The sequence below is a fragment of the Leishmania martiniquensis genome, chromosome 36, assembly GCF_017916325.1.
Source record: "Leishmania martiniquensis isolate LSCM1 chromosome 36, whole genome shotgun sequence".
Classification (NCBI taxonomy): Eukaryota; Euglenozoa; class Kinetoplastea; order Trypanosomatida; family Trypanosomatidae; genus Leishmania; species Leishmania martiniquensis.
The window spans coordinates 2512501-2539242 of record NC_090171.1 but is presented as its reverse complement, the minus strand read 5'-3'; the positions used below and the strand labels follow the sequence as shown (position 1 = coordinate 2539242).

The 26742-nt window shown below is 59.5% G+C and overlaps 10 protein-coding genes across 10 annotated transcripts in view; all 10 read left to right on the top strand.

Moving 5' to 3' along the window:
- Positions 1-706: 706 nt before the first annotated feature.
- Positions 707-2650, top strand: LSCM1_00692 (uncharacterized protein; the record flags this gene model as incomplete). The annotated part of the gene is made up of 1 exon (XM_067318334.1): positions 707-2650. The coding sequence occupies one exon, from the start codon at positions 707-709 to the stop codon at positions 2648-2650; it is 1944 nt and encodes a 647-aa protein (XP_067174439.1).
- A 3097-nt stretch (positions 2651-5747) lies between these two features.
- On the top strand, positions 5748-6725 carry LSCM1_00691 (uncharacterized protein; the record flags this gene model as incomplete). Its single annotated transcript, XM_067318333.1, has 1 exon — positions 5748-6725. One exon carries the CDS (start codon positions 5748-5750, stop codon positions 6723-6725), a length of 978 nt encoding a protein of 325 aa, XP_067174438.1.
- A 610-nt stretch (positions 6726-7335) lies between these two features.
- On the top strand, positions 7336-8934 carry LSCM1_00690 (uncharacterized protein; the record flags this gene model as incomplete). The annotated part of the gene is made up of 1 exon (XM_067318332.1): positions 7336-8934. One exon carries the CDS (start codon positions 7336-7338, stop codon positions 8932-8934), a length of 1599 nt encoding a protein of 532 aa, XP_067174437.1.
- Positions 8935-12111: 3177 nt separating this feature from the next.
- On the top strand, positions 12112-13188 carry LSCM1_00689 (uncharacterized protein; the record flags this gene model as incomplete). The annotated part of the gene is made up of 1 exon (XM_067318331.1): positions 12112-13188. The coding sequence occupies one exon, from the start codon at positions 12112-12114 to the stop codon at positions 13186-13188; it is 1077 nt and encodes a 358-aa protein (XP_067174436.1).
- Positions 13189-14907: 1719 nt separating this feature from the next.
- On the top strand, positions 14908-16302 carry LSCM1_00688 (uncharacterized protein; the record flags this gene model as incomplete). The annotated part of the gene is made up of 1 exon (XM_067318330.1): positions 14908-16302. One exon carries the CDS (start codon positions 14908-14910, stop codon positions 16300-16302), a length of 1395 nt encoding a protein of 464 aa, XP_067174435.1.
- Positions 16303-17780: 1478 nt separating this feature from the next.
- Positions 17781-18608, top strand: LSCM1_00687 (uncharacterized protein; the record flags this gene model as incomplete). Its single annotated transcript, XM_067318329.1, has 1 exon — positions 17781-18608. One exon carries the CDS (start codon positions 17781-17783, stop codon positions 18606-18608), a length of 828 nt encoding a protein of 275 aa, XP_067174434.1.
- A 954-nt stretch (positions 18609-19562) lies between these two features.
- LSCM1_00686 (uncharacterized protein) lies at positions 19563-20573 on the top strand (the record flags this gene model as incomplete). Its single annotated transcript, XM_067318328.1, has 1 exon — positions 19563-20573. The coding sequence occupies one exon, from the start codon at positions 19563-19565 to the stop codon at positions 20571-20573; it is 1011 nt and encodes a 336-aa protein (XP_067174433.1).
- A 71-nt stretch (positions 20574-20644) lies between these two features.
- On the top strand, positions 20645-21181 carry LSCM1_00685 (uncharacterized protein; the record flags this gene model as incomplete). Its single annotated transcript, XM_067318327.1, has 1 exon — positions 20645-21181. One exon carries the CDS (start codon positions 20645-20647, stop codon positions 21179-21181), a length of 537 nt encoding a protein of 178 aa, XP_067174432.1.
- Positions 21182-24723: 3542 nt separating this feature from the next.
- On the top strand, positions 24724-25317 carry LSCM1_00684 (uncharacterized protein; the record flags this gene model as incomplete). Its single annotated transcript, XM_067318326.1, has 1 exon — positions 24724-25317. One exon carries the CDS (start codon positions 24724-24726, stop codon positions 25315-25317), a length of 594 nt encoding a protein of 197 aa, XP_067174431.1.
- A 510-nt stretch (positions 25318-25827) lies between these two features.
- Positions 25828-26742, top strand: part of LSCM1_00683 (uncharacterized protein) — a gene marked incomplete at both ends in the record, with an annotated part of 930 nt that continues 15 nt past the window's right edge. The window contains one exon of the mRNA XM_067318325.1: positions 25828-26742. This exon is cut by the window's right edge and continues 15 nt beyond it. Coding sequence (XP_067174430.1) covers positions 25828-26742 — 915 coding nt within the window.

Here is a 26742-nt window from a genome sequence, read left to right as displayed (position 1 = left end):
GGTGGTGGAGAGGAGGGGCACATGCAACGAACTCCTTGCCATCCTCCCCTCGACCTCGCTTTCCCGTGTCCCCTTGGCGTCACCTACATGGGCACGTACTCACCCACCCTCACCTCCTCATTTCTGTCGCTGCTTGTGATGCGTGTCATAGCCATCCATAGTGCCCCCCTCCCCAACGTAACCCTTTTACACTTTCATATGCCTTTCTGTTACGCGCATGCACGCTCTGCGCCTGTGCGCTTCCTGTTGGCGCCTCTTTCGCGAGTCTGCGGGGTAGCCACGTGTGCGCGTGTGCCTCGCGAGAGCGGCACGGCACAATCTCATGTCACCTAGGGCAATGTACCTGTGTGCATGCGTAGGTGTGTGCATGCTCTCCTTCTCGGACTCTTTCTGGTGCTCACCGCAGCTGCTCAGGCAGACAGCACACGCGCGCCATCATCCTTCGTCCTTCCTTCGCTGATATCACTGTCTCTGGCATTGGCCGTTGCGCTTATTGCAGTAATATATATATATACCTACACGTGCCCACGCATACGTGCACTCTTTGCTTTTCGCTCTTTCACTCATGCGGGCGTTGCTGCAACGGCCCCCCAGCGCTTTTTTTTCGACGCAGTGCCTGCGTCATTCTCGGAGTGCGCAAAGGAAATCTACTCTGTGGCCATCTCGCTTTCGTTCTCCACCCTTTTACATCCCTGCTGTCTCGTCGATGGAGAGCCGAGAGAGCGAACTGGGACTGCTGGTCGTCGTGGCCGTTGCTGCCTTTGCGTATTACTACTCCACCGCGAAGCTGGCGCCACAGCACAAGAAGCGTCGATTGACAGTTCTTCGCCGGCTAGAGGGTGGCACCTCCCCACTGGAGCTGCTGAAAGAGGGTTTTAGCCCGGCAGAGCTTCTCGACGCTGGTGTGCCGCCGCAGGCGCTGCAGACTGTTCCTCTGATGACCCCGTCCATCTCGCCTTCGAAAACCACGCGAAGGGTGTGCCGCGACCGCTCACCCAGCACGTCGGGCGTGTTTCATTGGGTATACGACGCTATGATGAGGACGAAGTGCACGATGCAGGTCGTCTCGGAGGCGCGCAGAGACAGTCAGCGCAGCGGAGGCATTAGCGCCAGCGTCAGCGGCGTCACGCTCGGAAGCGTGGACTGCTCAACGGCATCGCGGTGGGCCCAGCCAAATTGGCTGAGCGCGGAGAGCCCCTCCAACAGCTCTTTGCGCTCCTCCGCTCGACTCGCAACACATGCTGAGCCGTCACCGTTGCAGCGAAGCGTGTGCCAGTGCAGCTCGCTGGAGCGGAGCAGTTCCATTCGTACGACTGCAGGTGCAACCCGAGTGCGAGTGGAAGCCCTCTCCGCGGCACTAACTCATGGCTACACGGGTGAATGTGCCGCCCACCACTACCCACTCCAGGTGCTCCGATTCCTGCACGAGGATGGCTCCCGGCTGAGTATCATGGCGGAGAACTGCACCACCCTTAAAGGTGCCGCAGATTTGACAACCGAAATGTACATGAAGAGCTCGCTGGCGCGCGCTCGTGCCGCGGCAGAAGATGCCGAGACCCCGTTTCAAGTGAAGCTCTCCACCGCGGCCCGTAATATTGCGACGACGGTGATGGAATGGTACGTGAACACCTACGTGGGGTCCCCGCCAGTGGTTCTCGCCGGCTTCTACCTTGTCAAAGGCAGCGTTGCCTATACGATTCAGCTGCAGACCAATACGGACGCCTACGAAGAGCGGCTGCCCGATCTACTTTACACGGCACAGAGTGCGCGACTACTGAACGCTGAGGGGGCAGCGGCACAGCTGTGTCCTGGTGGACAGGGGCGAAAGGAGTACCACGTTCAAGCGGAGGGCTTCGACCGCGTCTACGTTGTAGAAGCCCCTGTGGAAATTTCGGTGCGTGCGCTACGGGCTCCAAACGGCGCTCGGAGCGAGCTCATCTTGACGCCGTGGAGCAGCGGCGGCGAAATCGAGGCGCCATGGAAAGCCACTGTAGCAGTTAGACTGAACGCAGGGCGCGAGCACGCGCAAGGTGGGGAGCGGCAGCACTATGTACTTCAGTTGCTAAGCGACGCGCGCGTATCAATCGAACTTACCGTGCACATGGCTGGCAATGCTGCAGCAGGGTCAAGGTCACCCCCGCCGGTACCGGCTTCACTGGCGGCCATCGCGGCCCGCGAGGCCACTACCGAAGATGAGCTTTCCAGCAGTGTTTACCGATCTGCTGGGCTGACAATGCCACTACCACCGCCGGAGCACTTCCACACTGTCGTGTGTGAGCACCCCGCCGGGCAATCCTTGACGCTCTTCATCACCCCTGCGACTTCTGCGGAGCTGTTCGAGATGGAGCTGCATTGCATGAACGGCATGAACAATGACTCGCTAGAGGAGCTGTTCTCGTACACAGAGAGGCTGCTGCTCACCCCGATCCGTCCGAAGCTGTCGACAAACGCTGCCGGTCAAGCGTGCTTTTCCATCGAGGGGCTTGCCGTGTCGCCGACGGGGACGGCGCTTCAGGTGTTCGGGGTGCAGCTGAGAGAGGAATGCTGGGTCATTGTGCGATGGCTATGCGCCAGCCGTGCCGTGATCCCGCGCGAGCTGGAGCAGTACCGTCTTGAGCTCGCCATGAGCGTTGTATGCTCCGCTCACTAAGAGAAAAGAGCCGAGCACTGATTCTCCGCAAGATGGAGGAGAGCGCGGCCTGCATTTCCTCTTCTGCCAAGGTCCTTTCTGATGTGTTTCTTGTGCTAAATGCGCTGGCTGCCTGCTGTGTTGTTGGGGTTACTGGGGTTCGTATCATTAGTGGAGCCTCGAGCCCGGCGATCGTGTGGGACATGGCTGCAGCAGCCGCTGCTGTGTGTGCGTGTGTGTGTGCTTTGAGATGCGCTTGTTGCTCGTGGGCCTTCCTCTTCTCCCTCCCCCTTCCTTACCTCCGCTTTCTCTGCTGACACACAACGCAAAGGCTAGACGTTAGCGCCCAGTTCCAGCCGTTCTCCTCTCCGCTGCCCAGTGCGGGGCGGGACTCGCGCAACGCTCCCTTGAGAACCCAAACGTGGTCAAGCAGGACTCGGGGCAGTCCCATGGGACGCGCGCCACCTTCACTGCCCACTTTCTCATGCGCTTGGGTCACAAACGCCCCCGCCTCTTTGGGTTCACTGCACATCGCGTAGCCGCACGAGATGCAGCGTCCCCCCGAGAAGGAGTGCGGGATAACAGTCGGCGCGAACTTCCTCAGGCTCGCTTCTTCTCCTCACCATATCGATAGCCTTGCGCTTTTCACTGCCCGCGCCCCCCCCCTTCTCTCCACCTTGTCCTTTTTGTTCGCCTGTCGGGCGCTGCTCTCTGCACAGCGGAGCGGGGGGAGGGGTGTGCAAGCGTGCGTGTCTGCAGGCGCCTCGATCAAGTCACGGCGGCTGCTAGTTTGTGAAGAGGGACACGTGAAAAAGGTATTGGACTCCTTCATCTCTTTCATAGCACACCGCTAACCCTCTTCCTCTCCTCTTTTCTCACTCCTTTTGTGGGGGCTGCAGAGAGCACGAAAAAGCCTCTTTCTCTTTGCCATGCGTATGTTGGCTGCGATGTGAGCCTACATTGATTTGCAGGCGGCATGTACACCTAGGCGTGTCTCATTCACTCGAAGTCTGACAGAATAGTCCTTGTCGCGCGCAAGATGAAGCATCGAGGCTAATCCTGCGCAGCATCAGGGAGGGGGAGGATTGCAGAGCACACGCAACGCCCAGTAGCTGATCACAGCGGCGCTTCCAGCACCCCAAGCCACGTGAGCATTTTCCAGGGCCAGGCGATGCGCTCAGCAGTGCACGCCGATTTTCAGTGGGCACCGTCAACGATAGCCGACCTGGTACAAGCTCCAAGCACGATCTGGGGGCGGGGAAGTGTGACAGAGCTGGATGGGGTGGCCTCGTCGCACACTTCCAGGCGCTTGGAAAGACGCAGAAGCGGTTCACGACCGTGCCGCATGCCATTGAGACGAAGCCGACACCTCCCCGCGCACAGCTTCACGAAAGCGGGAAGGCGAGTGGCCGAGGAGAACGGAGAGGCTGGGAGGAAGCTCCCATGAGGCTGCCAGCGAGGATGCGAGGGAGGGGGGAGGCCTCGGAGATGCGGTGTGTGCTCCGCCGGAAGCCCTAAAAAGAGTCACTCATCAGACGCTCCCGATGCCCGATGCGGGTAGTACCCCGGCAACGGAGGGTTCGGCGCCGTCGGTTCGCTTTGTCCGAGACGAAGGCCTGGGTGGCTGGGAAGGAACGGAGGGCTTCAGCGTTCTCGCCCCCTTCGATTGCAGAGCGTTCGTGGCTACGGGCAGGGGCCTGACTGACGAACCGCCAGTGACGGTATGGTGTGATCCCTCCCCTCCCCCACCCTAGGCCTCAGGACAGTCGAGTTGAAGGTGGAGTGCGGTGGAGGGGGAGGGGTGGGAGAGGACAGGGCGGTATGCGCTGTTGGGAGCGCCGTGGGTCGCGGCACGGGTGCGCTCGCGACTCCCTCTCATTGGCCTTTGCCGTCGTCATGTGAAAGAGTCCCAAAGGATCATGGCGGGGCTGCACGGCGCAGCGGCCCATTGCCCGTGCCCTTCCGGCGGCAAGCGTGGCCGAGCCGAATTCAATCGGATGAAACATATGCAGCTACCCGAAGGCTGGGGTTCCCTTCGCGGCGCGATCCCTCTCAGCTCCTGCACGCACCTTCTCGTGGGTAGCACGCCCGGGCTTTCCGGAGTGCGTGAAGTGGTGGTGGTGAGTGGGGGGCGAGCGTGTAGCCTCGCTGTCGGCGGCGAGCGGCCCCACGGCTCTGAAAGCGATGCCCCCACTCCGAGTGAGCCTCCGTTGCGTCCCCCTCGCAGGGCAGCTCGGCAGAGCGGCTCCAGTCGGACAGTATGGCCGGCAGGCGGGCCATTTGGGGCACATCTTTTTCCTTTTTTCTTCGCATCAATTTAACGGTTGCCCTCGCGTCATGCGACGGGAGCAAACTGTCGCACACACACGCACACATTTCAACGGCGAACGAGTTTTTGCCACTTTTTGATTTCGTCCCCATCCGATGATCCGCCGATACGCGCACGTGTGCGTGCGATGGCCGCAGCCGGCGTGGACATTCTTTCCTCCCCCCTCTCTCTCGTTTGTCTCGACGAATGCCCCCCATTCGTCAGTTCCCCCTTTGACCCAATTCACCGCTGTCCCCCTCACCCACGGTGAGCCTCCTCCTATCCACCCGGGGCTGGCGATTCGCGTCGTGACTGGGCAAGTGACGCACTGCCGGCCGAGCAGGCAGGGGAAGGGTCGGGCAAGGCGCGACCGAATAGGTCGGCGGAGATCTGAGAGGTTGCGCACTCGTGTCGTACGTGGGCAGTAACGGACTGTGGAGGCACACATCCTGTACGGGGCGCCGCGTCCTATTCGTGGTGGGAGTGAAAGTGCCCCGCGCATCCTCTGGCCCCTGCGCTTACCCGCGTCGATTTCGGCTACTGGGAACAGAGGCTGCCGAGGACTTACCCACCTTGGCGCCCGAGCATGCCATTGCAATAGCACGCCTTCGGCATGTAGAACGCCAGCATCATCTTCCATGTTCCGCCCCTCTTCACCCCCTCTCCTCAGACGTTGCGATACCCCCTGTGCTCTTCTGTCGGGCGAGTTATAGAGGGCAATCACGTTCCATCTGTCGCGCACACACACACGCTGAAGAGGCGAGGAAAATATTGACTTCCACCATCCGCCCCTTTGTTCGCTGTAGGGATATGACGGCACTGCCGCAATCCTACGAAACGCGCCTGGTGGCGGTCTCGGCTACAAGCGTCAATCAGCAGCGCATCAACTACGGCAGCCGCGTGCTCTTGCCGTCGAGCGTGCTGGATGACCTATGTCGCATTACCATGGTTTATCCCCTCCAATTTGAGATCATAACCCCGAGCAAAAAGCGCGTGTACGCTGCCGTTCTCGAGTTCAACGCGCAGGCGGGTTCGGTGGTGCTGCCAGACTGGATGTTTCAGCACCTTGGTCTAGCCGGCAGAATGGTGGTAAAGGTGCAGAGCTGCAGTCTTCCGCCAGGCTCCCTCGTGAAGCTCCGACCCCATCAGAAAGCGCTGGTCATGTTCGAGAATCCGAGGCACCTGCTGGAGCTACGCCTCGCTCAGTATCCTGTACTCACTAAGGGAACCACCATAGTGATCAGCTACGTGGATCGAGAGTTCCAGCTGGACCTGGTAGAGATCATCGACATGAAGCAGAAGTCCGTCAATGGCATCCTGACGGTTCGCGCGGATGGTGCGCCAGTGGAGCTGAAGGTGGACTTTGAGCGGCCACTCGACATGCCGCCGTCGCCGCCAGAGACGCCGGCCTCCGTCGCAGCATCACCAACTGGCGCCAACGTCATCGGTGCGAGCAGCCCAACCGGGGTGCAGTTTCAACCCTTCAACTTCCGTCCGCCAAGCCTCACGGACGGCCCCAAAGAAGCAGCCGGGGCACCACCGCAACAGCTTCAGCCAGGGCAGCCTTTCTCTTCATCTTCCGGACTGCAAGCTGGCAATGTCGCCACCGAGCCAGAGCAACGAGCCTTCACCGGTGCTGGCCGCACCCTACGCGGGGACCTCCTGTCGGAGTCGCAGTCGAGCAAAGCCTCAGCAAGCACCGCTGCTGCGGTGCCGCCTGCACGTCCCTCTCCGGAGGAGCTCCGCGCGATGCGACTGAAGGCCCTCGGTGGAGGAGGGCGCTCATGAGACCCTCCTATTCGTGCGTGTGTGTGTGTGTGCGTGTTGGTATTTCCTCTTGAGGTGCACCGGCGCTTGACCCGTGCAGGGGTCTGTATGCCGCTAGCTCCTCTTCATCCATCCGCCCCCCCATCATTCTTCCCACCTGCACTATCACACCCTGAAGGAGCAGCAGAGGTGATCAAGCTAAACTATTCTTATTCGCCACCAGTCTCATCATTCGACTGCATTCTGCGCCGCTTCCGACTCCGCTGGTGCGACCATGCTGAGGTGCGCTTTTCCGTCACCGTCACGCATCTTGGCTCAGTCGCAACCCACAAGCCTGCCCCTCAAACTCTCTCTCCCCCCTCCCCCACAAACCTTCGTTGGCTGATTCTTCGCATGCGCCACACCCTCTTCACCCGCACGCTATGTTTCAGACCGTCAACCTTCTCCACGAACCGCAGCAGCCCTCATGGCCTTCAATGACGGCAGCACCCGTCACAAATGAGCCCCTCCCCCTCTTCTGACCCAGCATTCCAGCAGCGACAGATGCACTCCCACCCTTCTCTATTCCTGTTTCCTTCGAATGCCGCTGATGGGCCTCACCATCTACAGCCGGAGAGACAGATAAAGCGCCATGGCGCCAAAGCTGCTGTGTGTGCTGGTGGCCGCCTTGCTGGTTGGTGCGGCCGTGTCTGTCGACGCGCGCCTGATGGTGCGCATGGTGCAGGTGGCGCACCGCCACGGTGCCCGCAGCGCCATCATTGAGGGCAACACGACAGAGATCTGCGGTACCCTGTACCCGTGCGGGGAACTGACCGACGAGGGCATCCAGATGGTCCGTGCGATCGGCAAGTTTGCCCGCGAGCGCTACAACGACCCCGCAATTGTGGAGAGCCCTTTCTTTCCGACGACGCGGTACAACTCCTCCGTCGTGTACACCCGCTCTACTCACACCCAGCGCACCATCCAGAGCGCCACCGCCTTCCTGCGCGGCCTCTTCTCGGACGACTACTTCTTCCCGGTGGTGTACTCGCAGAACATGACAACCGACACGCTGCTCAACACCGACTTGGTGCCGTCCGTGATGGGCCGCTCCTCGCTCGACCGCCAAGCCCTGTACGCCACCCTGAACCCGGTGGTAGATGAGCACCTCACCTGGGAAGCCATCCAAGCCGCCGCCAAGGACGCATGGATCGAGGGCCTGTGCACAGACTGCAACGCCCGCGTCGACTGCGTCCTCAACCTGTTCGACGTGGCCGCCGCCTTTGAGGCCGCCGGCCGTCTCGACAGCGCCGTCGACCTGAAGGCGGCGTACCCGGGCATCATGGAGGTGAACGCCGCCTGGTACGAGTATGTCTATAGCTGGAACAGCACGAGCAAGCTCGACCGCACGCAGGGCTCCGTCTCGCAGAACCTTGCGCAGACAATGCTGGCCAACATCCACGCTCACCGCCTAGTCCCGTCGTACAAGATGTTCGAGTACAGCGCTCACGACACGACAATAGCCCCCTTGGCTATCACGTTCGGTGACCAGGGCAAGACGACGATGCGCCCACCCTTCGCGATCACCATCTTCGTCGAGCTGCTGCAGGACACCGCGGATGCCGACGGCTGGTACGTGCGCCTCATCCGCGGCAGCCCTGTGAAGACCGCCAACGGCAGCTACACCTTCCAGCAGGCCGACATCCGCGTCCACTGCATCGACGTAGCCGGCAACATGTACGTCGCCTCCACCGGCATCTGTCCGCTGGATAGCTTCCGCCGCATGGTCGACTACTCGCGCCCCGCCGTGGCTGACGGAAGCTGCGTCATGACGCAGACGCAGTACGACAACATGGAGTGCCCTCGCACCATCGCCGACAACAAGCCCGTGCCGCCGCGCTGCTTGGTCTACCGCGACGTCTGCAGAAGCAAGGCCTGCCCGGTCACCTACATCCTCTCCACGACCGACTACCAGTGCTACCCCATCGCCGGGGCTGAAGACTCCAGCAGCAGCACCAGCAGCAGCAGCAGCAGCAGCAGCATCAGCAGCAGCAGCAGCACCAGCAGCAGCAGCAGCACCAGCAGCAGCAGCAGCACAGACTTGGTCGATCCCCCTATTGTCCAGAAGCCCATGAAATGGACGCCGCGGACGCTCCCGCCGAAGAAGGGCCGCCGCATTGCCGCCGACCTGATTCTCGGCGTGACCAACGGCGTCGCGCTCGGCACGGCGATCCGCAAGCAGGGTAAGTAAGGCGGGAGCTGTCGGGCGGAGTGCGATGGAATGCACCTCCTCTGTGCATTTGTGCCTGCAGAAGGGCATTGTGTGTGGCCGCCAGTGCTGGTGGATGGCAGCACCGCGGCGGACTTTCAGCCTCGCACCTCTTCTCCCCCCTCTTCCTCTCGCCGTACTGCCGCCCTCCCAACACCACCACCACCCCGCTCACTCCGTCTCGCGCACGTTTCTTTCGTATGCGCGCTGTTTTTTTATTTTAGCTTTAGCTTATTCTTTTTGTTGTTATTATTTGTTCTCTGCACGGTCTTCGTCGGTGAACGGCGGACGCTAGCAGTGCACTGCTTCGTCGTACTATATACTTTCTTTGGTACCTCGCCGACACCTCTGTAGTCTGGCTCCACGTTTGTCCTTGATTCGATGTGGGTTGAGGGCATCTAGACAACTGTGATGGGCTGAGGCACTTTCTTTTTTACCTCGCAGCGCTCGACATGTACCCGACAGGCACGTCCTGTTCATTTCACTGTACCTCTTTTTGGGAGCTTTTGCCCACCTCTCGCCTTATTTCTTGAACTGCACATAGGCGACTGTGCGTGTGAGGGCAGAGAGGGCCCTCGCTGCTTCTTTGGTCTCTCGTCCCCTCCCTCCTCAATGTGAAGCCGAAAGGCCCGCTCTCTCAGGCCCTTTTATTTTGGGTGGCGCTTCTTTTGCCGATCTCAACGATTAATTCACTTTTCGTCCCCACTGGCCGGCTCGATACGCGTCTATGTGGACGCCCTCACGCTGTGGGTGCGAAATACGGGCGTCGTGCTCTTATGGTTCATTACTGCTCCTTGGGCCCCTCTTGGCTGCAGAGTCGCTTAAGGATTACCGTTTCGCTGTCCCCAACGGGAAGGAGGCGGGGCTGCGTGCCCCCCTGCGGCGGGTGGTGACTGCTGCGAATGCGTTCTTTTGCATTCTTCGTTTCGTTATGTCATTTTATTGGTGCGACGCTGCCATCTGCGCCTCCGATTTCGGCTCCTCTTTCGGGCCACTGGGGATCGCCGCACAGGGAAGGGGAGGGGAGGGAGGCGCAGTTGGGAACCCTCGGCATCGGCCGTCGCAGAGAAGCCAACGCGAACGGCATCCACATTGGTCGTGGGCGACGCTCCCAGGCGCCCGCTCCACATCCCCCGCTCTGCCCTCCTCCGACATATACGATGCGGCACGCTGATACTAAGGCGCCCCATTCGCTGCAGCCGTTGCACACCGCAAGAAGACGAATGCTGGGCGGCCGACGGGAGCACCGCGAGTGGCGCCAGCGAGACCTCCCGGCTCCAGCGTGGAGAGTCACCCCCCACTGCCCCCTCGCCGGGTGCCGCGGCCTGAAGCGACGGCGTCCGCCTGTATCGAGGCGTGCAGTGCACCCAGGCCTGTGTGGCGGCGGACTGCGCGGCACGCGTGCGCAGCAGGAGCAGGAGAGCGCGCTGGGGGTGAGCTACGGCTATATGCATTCAATCCTTGAAATAATGGCAGAGAAAGGAATCTGTTGGATTTATCAAGGTCTCTTTCCTTCCCCAAAGCAGGGGTAAGAATTCGGTCGAACCTTCGCCCCCACAGGCTTGTTTGCAGAGATGCGAAGCAGCCGTAGTCATGCCTTAGACCAAGTTGCCCTCTTCGTCTGGCGAGCACGGCCCCTGCCTGAATAACTGTCTATTCCGATGTCGCAGTCCACCTCACAGCTGCTCTCAGAGTGCCGTTCACTATGGGTCGCCCCCTAATCGAACTTACTCTGCCTTCACACAAGCCGCTGAACATTAGATTATGATATCTGTGTGATTTACGTTGACTTCTCTGATTTTCTCGAGCGGGGTGGGCCCTTGACCCAGCCGCCCCCCTTCAAGGAATGGGCGGGCGTTTCGCAAGGAATACGGGCCTCCATAGCTATTTCTACTTAACGGCACAGAGGACCTTGGAGGTGACGCTGTGGTGCCTCCTCCTCGTGAAGGTTAGTTGATGATGCTGTAGATAGCTCCCTGTCGTGCCGACTTTCTTAGGCTCATGCGCTGAGGTGACGGAGGAGAGAAGCAGAGGGAGAGCGAGGAGAGAGTGAGAGGGTGAGGAGTGTCGGCTGCGCGCATTCTCGATCTTCCTTCGGGTACTCGTGTATCGGGCCGCCAGAAGATCTCCTGAATCAAGCTTTAAACGTGCGCTCACCTCCATTGCAGTGTGCGTCTCTCCTGCTGCGCGCGTGTGTATGTGAGAAGGGGTCTGCCGCCTTGACTATAAACGTGACTTGCAATGAACGGAAATGTACAAGAGACAAGGTGTAGTGGGGGGGCAGTCGTGGATGTACTGCGGCAGCGCGCTCCGCACACGTGATCGTTCGCGTCTCGGCAGGAAGGTGGCAACGCGCAAGAGCAATGGAAGCGGAAACGGTCATCTTTTCGGGCGTCGTCATTGTTGTGAGAGTAAAGGACCAGACGATAGTGAAAGCGCAGCGAAGCTCTGCGGCTGAACACCGGTAACGGCTCTTAGAGACGATGGAGGCAGGGGGTTTCAGGGCAGGGGGGGCGTTGTGACAGGCGCTCCTGCACGGGAAGCATTCAGTCCTCTCCCTCGGCCTTCCTCTCAGTCTTGCATCTGATGCTCACGGTGAGATGCGCCGACGAGTGGACAGCATGTGCGATACCGACATCATCACGGAAGAGGGAGCACCGAGCGCGCCTTTCTCCCTCTCGTGCGATCGCTTGCCTTTTTCCATATATATTGCTGCCGTCGCATCCTTGCCTTCTCTTTTCATGCTTTTCATCTGGAACTCTTCAGATGCACTTCATTGATCGCCTTTCAACGGAGGAAGTGCCGGCTGATACTCAGAACAAGGTAGAAGGGCGAAGTGTACTCACGGTGTGCAGTGCTGGACCTTCCACGACGTTGTGGGTGTGCGTGTGTGTGCATTGTGCGTCTTCGTCAGTATTATTGTGACCACGCGCGGCCCTTCCTCGTGCGGGTGCGTGGTGAAGGCGCAGCGCACGCGCACGTCACGGTATCGTGTCAAGCACAGACAGACACGGGTACTCTCGTATCCCCAAGCGCAATAAGGCAGGGATTGGCGCCTGTGAAGTGTGTGTGTGTGTGTCTGTGTGTCTCTGTGTGTACGTTTTCAGCACACCCCTCACTCCCATTGATCTCTCTCACAGCCCTCTTGTGATCGCGGTCATGACCTCCTATGGCATCGATGGCCAGGTTGAGCAGCGCTACCGCATTCTTCGCCACATCGGCAGTGGCGCCTACGGGGTTGTATGGTGTGCCCTCGACCGCCGCACCGGCAAGTACGTCGCTCTCAAAAAGGTCTACGACGCCTTTGGCAACGTTCAAGACGCGCAGCGCACTTATCGGGAGGTGATGCTTTTACAGCGGTTGCGGCACAACCCTTTTGTTGTTGGCATCCTCGATGTCATTCGTGCGGCCAACGACATTGACCTTTACCTCGTCTTTGAGTTGATAGAGACCGACCTCACGGCAATCATACGAAAGAATCTGCTGCAGCGCGACCACAAGCGCTTCCTCACCTATCAGCTCCTGCGCACCGTGGCGCAGCTCCATGCACAGAACGTCATCCACCGGGACTTGAAGCCGGCCAACGTATTTGTCAGCAGCGACTGCTCCATCAAGATCGGTGACTTTGGTCTTGCCCGCACGTTTCGCAGCGGCTTTGATAACGAGCAGGAGTTTTTAGACCTGACGGACTACATCGCAACGCGGTGGTACCGGTCTCCGGAAATTTTAGTCAAGTCTCGCGCCTACTCCACAGCAATGGATATGTGGGCCATCGGCTGCGTGATTGGGGAGATGCTGCTGGGACACCCACTCTTTGAGGGCCGCAACACGCTGGACCAACTCCGCCTCATCGTTGAGGCTATTGGCGTGCCCAGCGATGCTGACGTGCGCAGCCTCCACTCACCCGAGCTCGAGAAGCTTATCGACTCCCTTCCGACCCCCCTCAGCTTCTCTCCGCTTGTGGGAAACAAAGGCTTCAAGGACAGTGAGGCAACAGACTTGATGATGAAGCTTATTGTCTTCAATCCAAGGAAGCGGCTCTCTGCGCTGGAGGCGCTGCAGCACCCCTACGTTGCCCCGTTCGTGCAGCCTGGCGAGCTGGAGAAGATCCAAGGCCTCGATCCACTCGTGCTGCCTCTCGTGGATGAGAAGGTATACACGAAAGAGGAGTACAAGGAAACTCTCTACGCCGAGATCGGCATGCGCTACCGCCATCACATAACAGATGTGTATTAGCGGCAGACGAGGGGAATCAGCATGACGTACAGTAAACCTTCTCGGAGAAGCTCAGGCTGCAGCACAGCGCGCAGCTCTGTTGCGGTGCACCGTGTCCCCTTTTGAAAGCAAAAAAAGGGGGTTGGGGGGGCGTGCCTGTTGCCCCTCATCATCCCCCCTCTCTCGTTCTCTGTGTAATGGCGTAAAGAGGAGGAGCGGCGCTTCTCAGCGCCACTACAACATCCGCACCCGGCGCAGGTGAGTGCGTTGCCGTTATCGCTTCCTCTTTCTTTTCTCTCTCTTTTTATTGATGTTGTTTTTAGCTGCATGAACACCGTCCTGTGGCCCCCTTCCCCCTTCCCCCATTTTTCTCTCCAGTTTGCTCCTCGTGGATCCGCCCGGGTGTGGCGGGGATGGATGAAGGTGTCTCCTCTCCCCCCTCTATCCCTCGCCTCCTCTTCCTCAGAAACTCAACACCTCAATACGCGGAGAAGGGTCGGAGAGACTGTCGGCATTTCGCTCGTTCGTTCGCGGATAAGTGTGGTTGCTGTGTGAGGGTGCGTATTGGCGCAGCGAGCTCCCGGGGCCACGCACGCACACGCTCCCCCGCCTCGTTCCATGACGCAAAGTCGCGCTCCTTTTGAGAGACGGGATCGGCGTCGGCATCTTCATGGACTTGTGTGTGTATGTGTGCGTGTGTGTGCACACGTGCAGGAAAGCATATTCGATGCTCCTTCGCTGCATCGCTTCCCTCCTTCCTCCCTCTTTTGCTTTCGTTGGGAGTGCGCCTGTCATTCTGTTGGGGGGGGGCTTCGCCTGCCCCCTCTTTGCCTCTTATTGTGTGTGCGGTGTTGGACGCCAACGTGTGCTGCGCGGTGGTGCATGCTAGTACTTGTCAGCTTACCTCATCTCTTACGGCGCACATGCACCGTGTGATCGTGTATGTGTAAACACGTGCATGGGTATGCATGCCGGCGTGGTAATTCTGCTTGAAATGCGCCTTCCTCGCTGTTCTTCCAGTTTTTCAGCGCGAAATTAAGAAAAAAAGGAACCCAGCACACCGTTGTGCATGCCCCCGTCCTTGCATGCATCTCTTCGCTGGGACGGCTTGCGCTTACATGTTTGATGACTCCGCTCCGCACCCATGGGATATTCTTCATTGATGCGGCGCATGGCACGCACTGGCCCGGACGCACACCCTTTCCAGAGGTCCAAGCGGAGGGGGGCAGAGGTAAAGGTGCCCTGTGGCTTCCTTTCTCTTTCCTCTTGATAGAGTCTGCGGACGGCGCTCATGTTTCGTACTCGATGATCTTCTTGCACCCAGCCCCATCCCTGCACTTTGTCGCCGTGCCGCTTCACTTAGGCCGTCGCCCGAGCACGCCGAATCTCCCTCTGTCGACAAAGCTCACCCGCTTTCTACCGCAACGCGGCCATCGTAGCTGACTGTATCGAGTGGAGCTGATCGCGTTCTCTTGTAGCCTCTACGTTTGCTCGTGTTTATGTGTGTGCCGGCGCCCTTACGGAGTCTGTTCAGGCCACCGGCACTGCAGCCAGCAACAATCTGCGCTGGTCTGGAGAAAGCCATCGGAGTACACATTTTGGTGTCCGCGGCACGGGCACCAACGCATGGACGCCTAGACGCCTCCGAGGGGCAGGGCTCTCACGCAGATCGGCTCAATATTTACAGGCTGAAGGGCGAACGGAACAATTTCCCTCATCACGCGCGTTTTCACAGAGCGCATGGGTTCAGTGCTCCCGCCCTCCCCGCCTGCGCGGCAGCGGTGGAAGCGCGGTGCCAGCAACACCAGATCGGGCGACACCGCCCAGAAGGGTCAGTTAGAGAAGTTTTTGCGAGAGCGGCTCGAGAACTGGGATAAGGAGGCTGCCGAGGTCGTCGTGGTGTGGGGGCGTGTGGGGGGCATGTGCTCCCCCGAGTATCACTCGCAGCTACGCAAGGCACTCACAACATTGAGCGAGACGCACAACAAGGAGCAACGGCGCGAGTCATCGCAAATACAAACACACCTCAATTCGAAGATCAGCGGCCATCGTCTTGCCGATGACTTCTGGACTCGTACGCAGGAAAAGCTGGATGCCGCTCAACAGCACCGTGACCGGCAGCTTCAGTGCCAGCAGCGACGCGAGGCGAACGGGCAGACGACTGCCCCCCGCTCCCCTACGCACCAACTCCGCTCGCCATCGTGCTCTGACCAGCTGTGCATCTTGGGTGTCCGATCCACCCCCGTGTCGTCGCGGCTGACGTCTGTGGGGGGCCCTCACGTGCTTCTCACTCCAGCTCCTCCCACTACTCCACCCTGCAGCTCTAGGCACGCCGGCGGAGGCGGTGCTGCGCAGCTTGGGGCACAACGGGCGCTCAGGCTAGAGCTGGAGGTGAGCAACGCCGAGGGAAGCGAGAAACGCACCGAGCTCAGGTTGCCTCTGAATGAGCGTAGCGACTGTACACAGTCCGGCACTGGCAGTGACGACAGCATTAGTGTGATTCTCTCGGCGGCGGATGATCATGAGGTCAGCGCGGCATCGTCGACTCCCACGGCGACCCCGTCGCAGCCCGGCAGCTGTGTCTCCAGCACCTTCATTGTGCGGCGCCGTCGCCGTGTGCACGGCCGCCTCACCTCCTCCTCCATCGTGGCTCTCCAATACACAACTCGAAGCAGTCGTGCAATCTCAGGCACTCCGTCGCCCGTCGCACCGTCTCCGCCGCAGCGGACTCACCGAACTTCTTTCCACAGGTCGTCAATCACCAACTCCGATGCGGCGCCCAAGGGCCCCACTGATGCCGAGGCGTACGCGGCGTCCTCTCTTTTTTCGATGGACGCGTCGCTGCCGTTCCCCTCGCGCGCGGTGACAGCTATCTTTGCATCGCGCTCAAGCTCGTGTGAGAAGCTGTCAGGGTCGGGTCGAAGACGCTCCACTGGAGAGCGGCGCGTCGACAGCTCAATGCATATGGGCAGGGAGCGGTCTCGCAGGGAAGGAAATGCAGAGGCACAGGAGAGCGCAACTAGCGCGTCGTTGCAGATCCTCGCTCCCATCGACAAGGGCTTGCGCGCAGACGAGCTTTCTTCCACCTCCTCGGCAGCATCCTACCTGAACCGAAGCGATGGCGAACCGCCGTGAGTCTCCAGTCACCCTTTTCACGCCCATTCGCGCCTCTAGTATCTCCTCCTCTTTCAGTCCGCCGCGCACTGTCGGTGGTGGGTTCTGCTGGGTGTCGCTGTATTTGCTTCCTTGCACCGCTTTCCTGCTTTATAGAGGTAATAGACGTTGGCGGCAGAGTCGAACATGTCTGTGTGTCTGCCTGTGCGAAGTTGGGCGTGTCCTTTTTTTGAAACGGCATCGGCCTCCATCCCCCAGCGAACGGTGCGTCACCGTCAACACCGGCTGCACGAGCAATGTAGATAGTGTGCCGAGGAGCGTCTAGGTGGCTGTCTTCTTAGCGGCTTGCGACACATCTACTTGGCTGCCCTCACCTCCGTCTGCTCCCCTTTAGCCACCTCGTTCCCTTCGTCGCCCTGCACCTTTGCACGCCCATTGGCGCTCCTCCGTTCCCATTATGGGCACCTTGGGCCTCCCTCTTCCTCTGTGCTGCTTGGTGCCGACTTCCCGCACATACACACACGCTCACACGCGTCGGCCCTGCACAGTGCTGACGAAGAAGGCCTCGTTTCACGCACGCTACTGCGCACGGGAAGACACATAACGCTCCCCTTATCATCTTTCGGCATTGCTCTGTTTCCTCTTGTCCTCCTCTTTCGCGCACTCGCTTACCACCACCACCACCACCCTCCCCTCGGGCTCTCTCTCTCCCTACATCTCTCCTCCTCAGATTGCTGGGGCCACTCGTCCTCCTCCTCCTCGTCCTGGTGCGCACGCATGCACATTTGTTATCCACACCCTTTCGAGCGCTTGCGCCATTTCGACGGTAGCCAGGCCAACCGGCAGGCGCATATACTATAGGTGCGCACAGCACCAGCAATTTAAGCGCAGGGGATCGGCAAATCTCTTGCTCTATCTCTCCCTCATCTCTCTTCTAATTTTCGCTCCTCGAGTCGTACTCCCTCGATCCCCCCCTCTCTCTCCCTTTCGCTCCCTCTCCTGCTGGTTCGTGGGTGAGTCGGTGCGAGGTCACCGTGTCGCATCGGTGCCACTTCCCCCCCCTCCACCCTCCTCTGCCTCCTTCTAACTCTGTGTTGCCCGCCTCCTGTGCGTCTTCTCGCTGATTTCATCGCCGTTGGGAGGGAGGGCGTGTCATCGCAGAGTCAAACCCTTTCTTTTTTGTGTGTGTGCCCTCGCCTTCGAGTCGGTGCGCCCATCGCTGTTCTCCTTTTCTTTGTTGCGCGTCTCTCTCCCTTCCCCTCCCTCCCCCCTCCGACACTCCCGTCCTGTGCCACTGCTTACCCCCTCTTTCCTTCCCTTCTAGACGGTGGTATTGATTTCACTGAACCTCGTCTCTCTCCCCCTCTCCCACACACGCACAGGAAAGTACCTCTCGCTCTCTCGTTCTTTACACGCCACCGAGTGCAACGAGGAGCGTGTGCGTAACACGGACTGTTTACTTCCACCCCTTAGGACTCCGACATCAAGACTAGCGCGCAATGGTACTCTGTGGACGGTGCGGGGAGCCATGCCTTCTGCTGCTACCTTTGGCGCTAACTCTCCTCTACTTTTGTGGCCTGGTTGTGTCGGTGGTAAACACCGTCTACTTGCGGCGGCGTCGAAACCTGTACGGTGGCGCTCTCATCAATGCTCATCTCAGCTTCTGCGTCATCAGCGCCTTTGTTTTTTTCTTTCTGAGCGCGGTGACGTGGTTCTGGTCGTTCAAGTACGCCTCCAACCACGCTGAGCGCATATGGCGGCTTAGTGTAGGTCTTTGGTTCATGTTCCTTTTCCGAGATCTGCCCTTGCTCATCATCGAAACGCAGGCGTTCCTGCTGACTGGCTGGCGGAACGGCAGCTTCGCGGATGCTTCCCTCATTTTGCAGATCATCTTCTTTGTTGGGTCGGCCCTCGCGTCTTGGACAACCATCGCGTGGTACCTCGCCGGCTTCCTGGAGCGTCAGCTCGGCAGTGCGGCGCCGGTGGATCGCGAGGGAAAGTCTGACAAGATCCCGATGGCGCCCCAAGTCTGCATGCAGTTGGCGGCGGCAACTGAGCATCCGCCGTCGCTACCGATACAGGACATGCATTACATCCTCGCCAACCCGCCTAGGCAAGCTACCTCTGCAGAGAATCCGTCCTGGTCAAATTTGCCCAGTGATTTTAACGCTGCCGCCTTTGCCGCACCGCCCCCCCACACGGCTTCGGTGCATCAGCACAACGTGTCGGTGCGCAACTTTGAAGGCAGCAGGCTAGTCGGCGCCAAAAACGATCTACGTGCATTGGCAAGTGAGGATGACGTAGGGCCGCACCCCGCCGTTATTTAACGCAGATCCGAAATTTCTTGCAGGCAAAGTGATGAAGTGCTGTCGTGAATTTTTCGAGAGGAAAGGTGCCCGTGTGCAGGCATTCGCTACCAAGTGCGTCAACAGGGCGTATCGGCGGCGTTGCGCTAGACGTTATATATATATATAATGTTGGGTGGGTGCAGTCGCGTTACCATTGCCTCGCGCCATACTCTGATGGGATGCGCCGCCGCCTCTGAGCCGCACAGTGCGCCGCCGTGTTTCACTTCTCCTCTACCGCAACTGCAGTACACCGTTCACCTTCGCCATCTGAAGCGGGAAGAAGGAGAGAGAGACGCCTCTTCTCCCCGATCGCTTACTTCTTTACACCGTCTAATTCGGTCACTCCGCGCCGTTCTTGACCATCTCCATGATGTGGAGTGTGCTTCCAGAAGATGTACGAGTATGAGCAGCTGGTGCAGTACAGACAAACGGAACTTCTTTACCGTTGCCTCTGTGCGTGCCATGCGGATGTGGTGATGATTTTCTCGCCGCCGACTCCTCCATTCACACTTTTCTCTTCTTGCGTTTCGGCGAACGCGCACGGCAGCGCCGTCGCACATGCGCGAGTGCGATTCGATCGATCCCTTGGCAACTCCATCGACTGCTTACTCTCCTTTCTTCGAATATATGCCTCTCCGCCACCCTTTCCACCGGACCTCGTCTCGTCGGCTGGTTCCGCGCGTCCACTACCGTCGCCCCCCCATCACCACCACGCAACTACACACACACACACACACTAACGCACAACGAACTTCTCATAGCTTCACACAGACAGAGGTAAACTAGCCTCTTCATTGTTCCTTAAACATGCAAGCCCGAATACCAGCCGCTCTTCTCAACGGTTCGCTTATTTTTTTCCCTTACCATAAAGCAGCGGCGGTTTCTTGCGCTTTGTAGCTCACCATCTACAGCCGGAGAGACAGATAAAGCGCCATGGCGCCAAAGCTGCTGTGTGTGCTGGTGGCCGCCTTGCTGGTTGGTGCGGCCGTGTCTGTCGACGCGCGCCTGATGGTGCGCATGGTGCAGGTGGCGCACCGCCACGGTGCCCGCAGCGCCATCATTGAGGGCAACACGACAGAGATCTGCGGTACCCTGTACCCGTGCGGGGAACTGACCGACGAGGGCATCCAGATGGTCCGTGCGATCGGCAAGTTTGCCCGCGAGCGCTACAACGACCCCGCAATTGTGGAGAGCCCTTTCTTTCCGACGACGCGGTACAACTCCTCCGTCGTGTACACCCGCTCTACTCACACCCAGCGCACCATCCAGAGCGCCACCGCCTTCCTGCGCGGCCTCTTCTCGGACGACTACTTCTTCCCGGTGGTGTACTCGCAGAACATGACAACCGACACGCTGCTCAACACCGACTTGGTGCCGTCCGTGATGGGCCGCTCCTCGCTCGACCGCCAAGCCCTGTACGCCACCCTGAACCCGGTGGTAGATGAGCACCTCACCTGGGAAGCCATCCAAGCCGCCGCCAAGGACGCATGGATCGAGGGCCTGTGCACAGACTGCAACGCCCGCGTCGACTGCGTCCTCAACCTGTTCGACGTGGCCGCCGCCTTTGAGGCCGCCGGCCGTCTCGACAGCGCCGTCGACCTGAAGGCGGCGTACCCGGGCATCATGGAGGTGAACGCCGCCTGGTACGAGTATGTCTATAGCTGGAACAGCACGAGCAAGCTCGACCGCACGCAGGGCTCCGTCTCGCAGAACCTTGCGCAGACAATGCTGGCCAACATCCACGCTCACCGCCTAGTCCCGTCGTACAAGATGTTCGAGTACAGCGCTCACGACACGACAATAGCCCCTTGGCTATCACGTTCGGTGACCAGGGCAAGACGACGATGCGCCCACCCTTCGCGATCACCATCTTCGTCGAGCTGCTGCAGGACACCGCGGATGCCGACGGCTGGTACGTGCGCCTCATCCGCGGCAGCCCTGTGAAGACCGCCAACGGCAGCTACACCTTCCAGCAGGCCGACATCCGCGTCCACTGCATCGACGTAGCCGGCAACATGTACGTCGCCTCCACCGGCATCTGTCCGCTGGATAGCTTCCGCCGCATGGTCGACTACTCGCGCCCCGCCGTGGCTGACGGAAGCTGCGTCATGACGCAGACGCAGTACGACAACATGGAGTGCCCTCGCACCATCGCCGACAACAAGCCCGTGCCGCCGCGCTGCTTGGTCTACCGCGACGTCTGCAGAAGCAAGGCCTGCCCGGTCACCTACATCCTCTCCACGACCGACTACCAGTGCTACCCCATCGCCGGGGCTGAAGACTCCAGCAGCAGCACCAGCAGCAGCAGCAGCAGCAGCAGCAGCATCAGCAGCAGCAGCAGCACCAGCAGCAGCAGCAGCACCAGCAGCAGCAGCAGCACCAGCAGCAGCAGCAGCACAGACTTGGTCGATCCCCCTATTGTCCAGAAGCCCATGAAATGGACGCCGCGGACGCTCCCGCCGAAGAAGGGCCGCCGCATTGCCGCCGACCTGATTCTCGGCGTGACCAACGGCGTCGCGCTCGGCACGGCGATCCGCAAGCAGGGTAAGTAAGGCGGGAGCTGTCGGGCGGAGTGCGATGGAATGCACCTCCTCTGTGCATTTGTGCCTGCAGAAGGGCATTGTGTGTGGCCGCCAGTGCTGGTGGATGGCAGCACCGCGGCGGACTTTCAGCCTCGCACCTCTTCTCCCCCCTCTTCCTCTCGCCGTACTGCCGCCCTCCCAACACCACCACCACCCCGCTCACTCCGTCTCGCGCACGTTTCTTTCTTATGGACGCTGTGTGAGGTGGCGCCCGGGTACAGCGGAGTGCCCAGCCGCCACATGAGAGGTGTTGATGCACACCATCTGTCTTTGTTGTGGTATTCTTTTTTGCCTCGAGACACCCCTGGATGAATCAAAAACTTGCGAGGGTCGTTGGTTGGGGGAGTGGTGAGGGAATACAGATTCGCTGGAGCTGGGGTGGCGAAGCGGGGGCGTGAAAAAGGACACCATGCGCAGTGGTCAAGAGGAGGATAGTTTAAGTAGTGGTTTTTGCAGGAAGGTGGGCAATTCCGGGCTTAGTGCGAAGTGCCGATGACGTGCGAAGCCAGAGGAGCTCAAAAAGAAAAAAGAGGCGCAGTCCTCTTCTCTCTTGTCGCCTCGTCCTGCATTTCTCAATCTAAATTTACTTGTGCCGACAGGAAATGTTCGATGAAGCCGCAAAGCCCTGTCAGTGCCCTCCTCTAGAGGCGCTTATCGCGGCCTTTCCCCCCCCCCCCGCCACCCACACACACGCGAATAGTATGCATCAGTGGTCATCCCCGCCTACCCGTCGCTCGTGTGTGGTGTTCCGCCTTTCGGTGAATGGGGGTTATTTTTTTTATGTTCATGTTTGTCTTTGTCACATCCGTTCAAAGACGTGAAAAACGCGACGGCACTCTCTCTATCTCGCTTTGCTCAGAGTATGTGTGTGCTGCTTTTCCAGCCGCGCGAGTGGCGTGAGGAATGCAAGTGTGGACATCTCCAAGGAGCAGCCCCCCTCCTCCCCCTCCCTCCTTCGCTCGCTTTTACTCGAAGACTCGCATTCACTTTTGGACACTTTCCTGTATATATATTTTTTCCTCGTCGCCAACATCTGTGGCGGTCAATAGTTTCACCCTCTGTATGGAATGCTGAACGAAACGTCTCCATGGTGCAGCCATGCACTCCGTGAATGTTTTTTGGCTTGTTTTGCCCTGTACCTCGTTGCTTTGCGGTCTGACTCGCGTTCCTGTAACTAAATCGTTCGGTTGGTTTCCCAGTCTCTCTCTCCCTTTTTTCCTTACAGGAAGCAGACCAACCAGCAGCTCACCGTCCCTTTGGGCTCTGTTGGGGCGACTTTGCCTACAGGAACGATGCCATGCGGGCCCCTATCAGTAGGTTTAAGCGTACTTGTGACGCTGGAGCCATGTGTGAGTGGTCCGCCGCTCGAAGGGGGGGGGGGCAAAATTTTCTGTGCGTACTCTGAGTAGTAGAAAGATACTATTTTTCTTTCGTTTGGTAGCCGAGCTTCGACGATGCCTCTTCCCTCGTTGCTGGTAAGGACGAGGTCTGGCCCCGGCCAGCAGTCCATCCTAGGGGAATGCGCGCACACGAGCGTCGCAAAGAGGCGGTGCGTTTTAATCTCCTGCTGCGGAGGAGTGCTCTTCAAGCGCATGCGACCTGCGGGAGCGGAGGAAGCTTAAATCGTGTCCTCTTCACTCCCTCACCTCTTTTCTCTCACGGCTTCGTCGCCTAACACGGCCGCCGCCTTTGCGTCTTGCTACCATTTTTTCTGTTGTAGTCTCTCCTTTATGTTCTCGGCTCGTGCCACATTCGGTGAGCGCAGCATTTCCTCTTTCTGGAAAAGACGTGTGCAAGCGCAAAAGTTTATGGTGCGCGCGCTGGCGCGTTCCTTTGGGACCACCAATTGGTTTTGTAGGTGGACAACCCCGCTGTGAGCAAGTGTGGGCGCTGCCCTTCTTCTCGAACCCCTTTGGTCCTTTCGTTTCGATCAGCCCTGTTTTGGGGGTCTCGTTGGCCGTTTCCTCCCTTCCTCGTGCCAAAGACTCTTCAGTGCACGCGTGGTGAATAAGCCGCACTCACTCCTCACAATCCCCCCTCCCCATCTCCTCCCTCCTCTGAACGCTCTCCATTCCTTCAATCAACAAGACGGCAATACCCGTGGAAAGTATAGATTTCATGCACCCATCTCTGGTTAGGCCACGCCAGTCGTACTGTGTCGTGCACCTCCGCATCTGGCAGTGACTTGGGAATCATACTTTTAGCGTCTGCGTGTGCTCACTGCTTTACGTGTCAGAGTTCGGTAGCACTCAGCTTTTTAGCCTCTGCGGCGCCCTTCGTACTCTGTAGCGGAGTACTCTCCATTTCATCTCCTCCGAAGGACGATAGCAAAGCACATCATGGCGTGTCATCTCAGGGAGGGGAGGGGGCGCGGTGTCTCGAGCCCTGGGTTGGGGTAGCCCGACCGTCCCCCGATCGCTGCCCGTGTAGAACCATCTCGGCATTCTGTCAGAGTCGAGCACCTACGGCGTGAGGCAGTGACAGCGATGTATCGCTGCGAGTGGCGACGGGCAACGTGCTTGTGCGATCTGTATGTGGGGCAGAGCGTCGGCGCGACTCGATCGCGTTCCACCCAGTCCTCACGCTGCCTGGTGCTGCGGGAAGGGTGTGGGGCGACCTGCGAGGCGGGTGGCGGGTGGGTAGAGTCGGCAGTAGAGGCTATGCTCAGGTGACTGGGTGAGCGCGTTGCTGTAAGACCTGTGTACGACTGCTTTGTACCAGGCAGCTGGGCCTACGACAGGGCGGCGCACCGAGGGACTTCCTCACTCATGTGGTGTGGCCGAAGAGAGGGATGAGGGGAGGGACAGAAAGGACTCTCTCTTCACGCTCCCGTCATTTTGGGGCGTGACGCGCAGAGAGATGCTCCCATCATTTTGTGTGTTTGTGTGAATTGCTGCTTTTTAGCACCAAAAGCACTTGGACGGGTGAATCGCCGTGCCAGATTTTTTTTTCAACTTTTATTCCTTCCTGCTTGCACATTGAGACGTCATACGGTAGGCGCGCGAACAGATTTCGTCCCGCTACCGGAAGCAGAGAAGACGGTGCGCGGGTGCGAGTGGCAAGCTCCGTTGCTCGTCTTTTGGGGGGATGGCAAAACGTTACTCTCTTATGTTGTCCTGTTGGCCTCTCGTCGTGAAAGTATTTTTCGATTCTCTGAAATCATCGATGCCGGGTGCTTTTGTGCGCCAAGCGGCCACCTGCATTGCTGCGCACCGCATCGCCGGGTGCGACATGCGCGGCCACGCCCTCTGCTAGGTGTGCGCCTCCCAGATGATCGATGAGCTTAAAAGTTGCCGCAGAAGCCGCGGCAGCTCTGAATCGCGCGTTTGCTAGCCTCGCCAGTCTCCTGCTCACACATCGTCACGGTCGCTCCCTCTATTATGTTTTTCTCTGGTGCGTGTTCGGATCGCTTCTCCTTTGTGTGCCGTCTCGGGACGGGCCTGCCTCTGTCTCTGCCCTCTTCTCATTGTCAGGCCCCTTTTGGGCACGAGAGGACGCGCTCGCGCACAGCGATGGGTCAAGGACTGAGTGGTGGGGCGGTACTGGGCACGGCGCTCTCCATGGCTACCGTCCCTGCCCGAACGTCGTTGACAAATCACGTCCTGATTGTGGCTACCTGCGCTGGCATCGGCTTGGCCCTCGACTTCACCAGCGACTGTCTTGCAAAGGAGGGGAAGATCATGATCCACCGCGACGTGGTGCTAAATGCGCACGACGTACTTCGTCATGTATACACCTTCTACGCTCCATGTGAGTCCAACGCGATGGCGAAGCTATTTCGTCAGAAACACGAGTGGCTTGTGCTCGAGTCGCACGGGCGCAAGTTCTACACGGTACAGAAGTGCCCTAGCACCGGAGACGTCGTGATGGACATGCGCCTCTCCTTGCGCGCTGCGAATGATGTCGGGCTCGCGGCGGCCGGACGCCCCACGCAGACAGGCGAAATTCAGCAGCACCGCGCAGACATGGAGTTTGACATGCCGAGCGACGTGCAGGTGGCTTACATGATTGCGTGGCTGCGCAAGGAGGACCCGCGCTGGGCATGTTCAACCGAAAACAGTCGCCAATTCACCATGCGCGCCCGCTACGCTTTGAACGACTTTTAAAGGAACGCCGGAGGAGAGGCGCACCGACAAGAGCGCTACAGTGAAGCGAATGCGGGGTGGAGGGGGAGGGATACATTGCATGGGCATGTTGCCCACTTGCACCGCCCTCGGTGGGGGCGCGCAGCGATGGGTGAGCTGAAACCGCAGCGGCGACTAGTGCGCACACCTGTGTAGGCTAGGAAAGACATGAAAGCAAGGCGACTGTGTGCGTCGCACTTGCGCACCATGAGGAGCTCTCCGTCTCGTTGTCCGAATAACTTTTCATTCAGTGCGCATGCGCGGCCCAGGTTGCGCCCCGCATCCGCCGCTGCGGGTCGCACGCGACGTCTCTTCGTCCTCCTGTTTAGCACTTCCTCCTTCTTTCCATACGCATCTTCTTGCGTCGAGCACGGAAACGTTCTTCCACGGGGTACACCACCCCTTTCCTCCTCACTCTCCTCCCTTCCCCCTGCAACACCTCACACATACACACCATTCACCTCTAGCGCCGCACTACAGCACACCTTGAAGATGAATCGCGAGCAGGTTGCCCGCCGCATCGACCTCGTCGGTCCCTCTACCGGCGCCATTGTGGGCGTCGCAACGTGGTGTGCCCTCCACGGCGCTGAGGCGGACGCCATTTTGAGCTACGTCGCGGAGAAGATGAAGCACAAGGACACAACTGACGCACAGCGGGCCTCGCTGGTGTACGTGATTCACGAACTGCTGCTGAGTTGCGCTACCCGCGGTGTCTCCGAGAACGCAAAGCGGTCTATCCTCAAGGCTGTGAGCCTCACACTGCCGAGCGCGGTGAGGGACACACTGCGGCACAAAGTAAGCGACCACACGGCTTTCCTGATCGCATTGCAAAAAGCAACGGAGTGGTGGCGCATGCTGAATTTGTTCCCGGCGGCGTGGTTGACGAAGCTGCAGAGCACCGTGGAGGACGTGCATGAAGACGCTGGTCACCGCGCTACCGTCCCTTCTGCCTTGATGCAGGTTGCCAGCCTTCTGCAGCGCTATCAGCATGCAAAGGAGCAGTGGGTGCTGAACAGGCACATCAAAGCGGAAGAGGGGAGCAACAGCGGCAGGGTCGCAAGCAGCCAAGACGCGGCCTCGCGGCTGGCGGGTGGAGGCGCAGGCGCAAGCAGCGCCGTTGTGGACGATGCGGCAAGGCGATGTCTCATCGCCCTCAGGAAAGCTGTGGAGAGCCGCTTTGAGAGAAATTCATCCCTGCTGGCGTGGTGCGAAGCAGAGCGTGCAGAACTGGAAGGTCGCCCCGCCACCCCTGGCGCAGGCAGCGGTGTAGTGAAGACGGAACCCCGCACGTCGTCTCACCTCCCGGTGCACAGCGGGACTGGTTGTGGTCATCCAGTTAAGGAGGAAGATGGCGGCCATCGTGGAGGCACGGCTGGAGACGCCAACGACGAGGATGACGTACTCGGC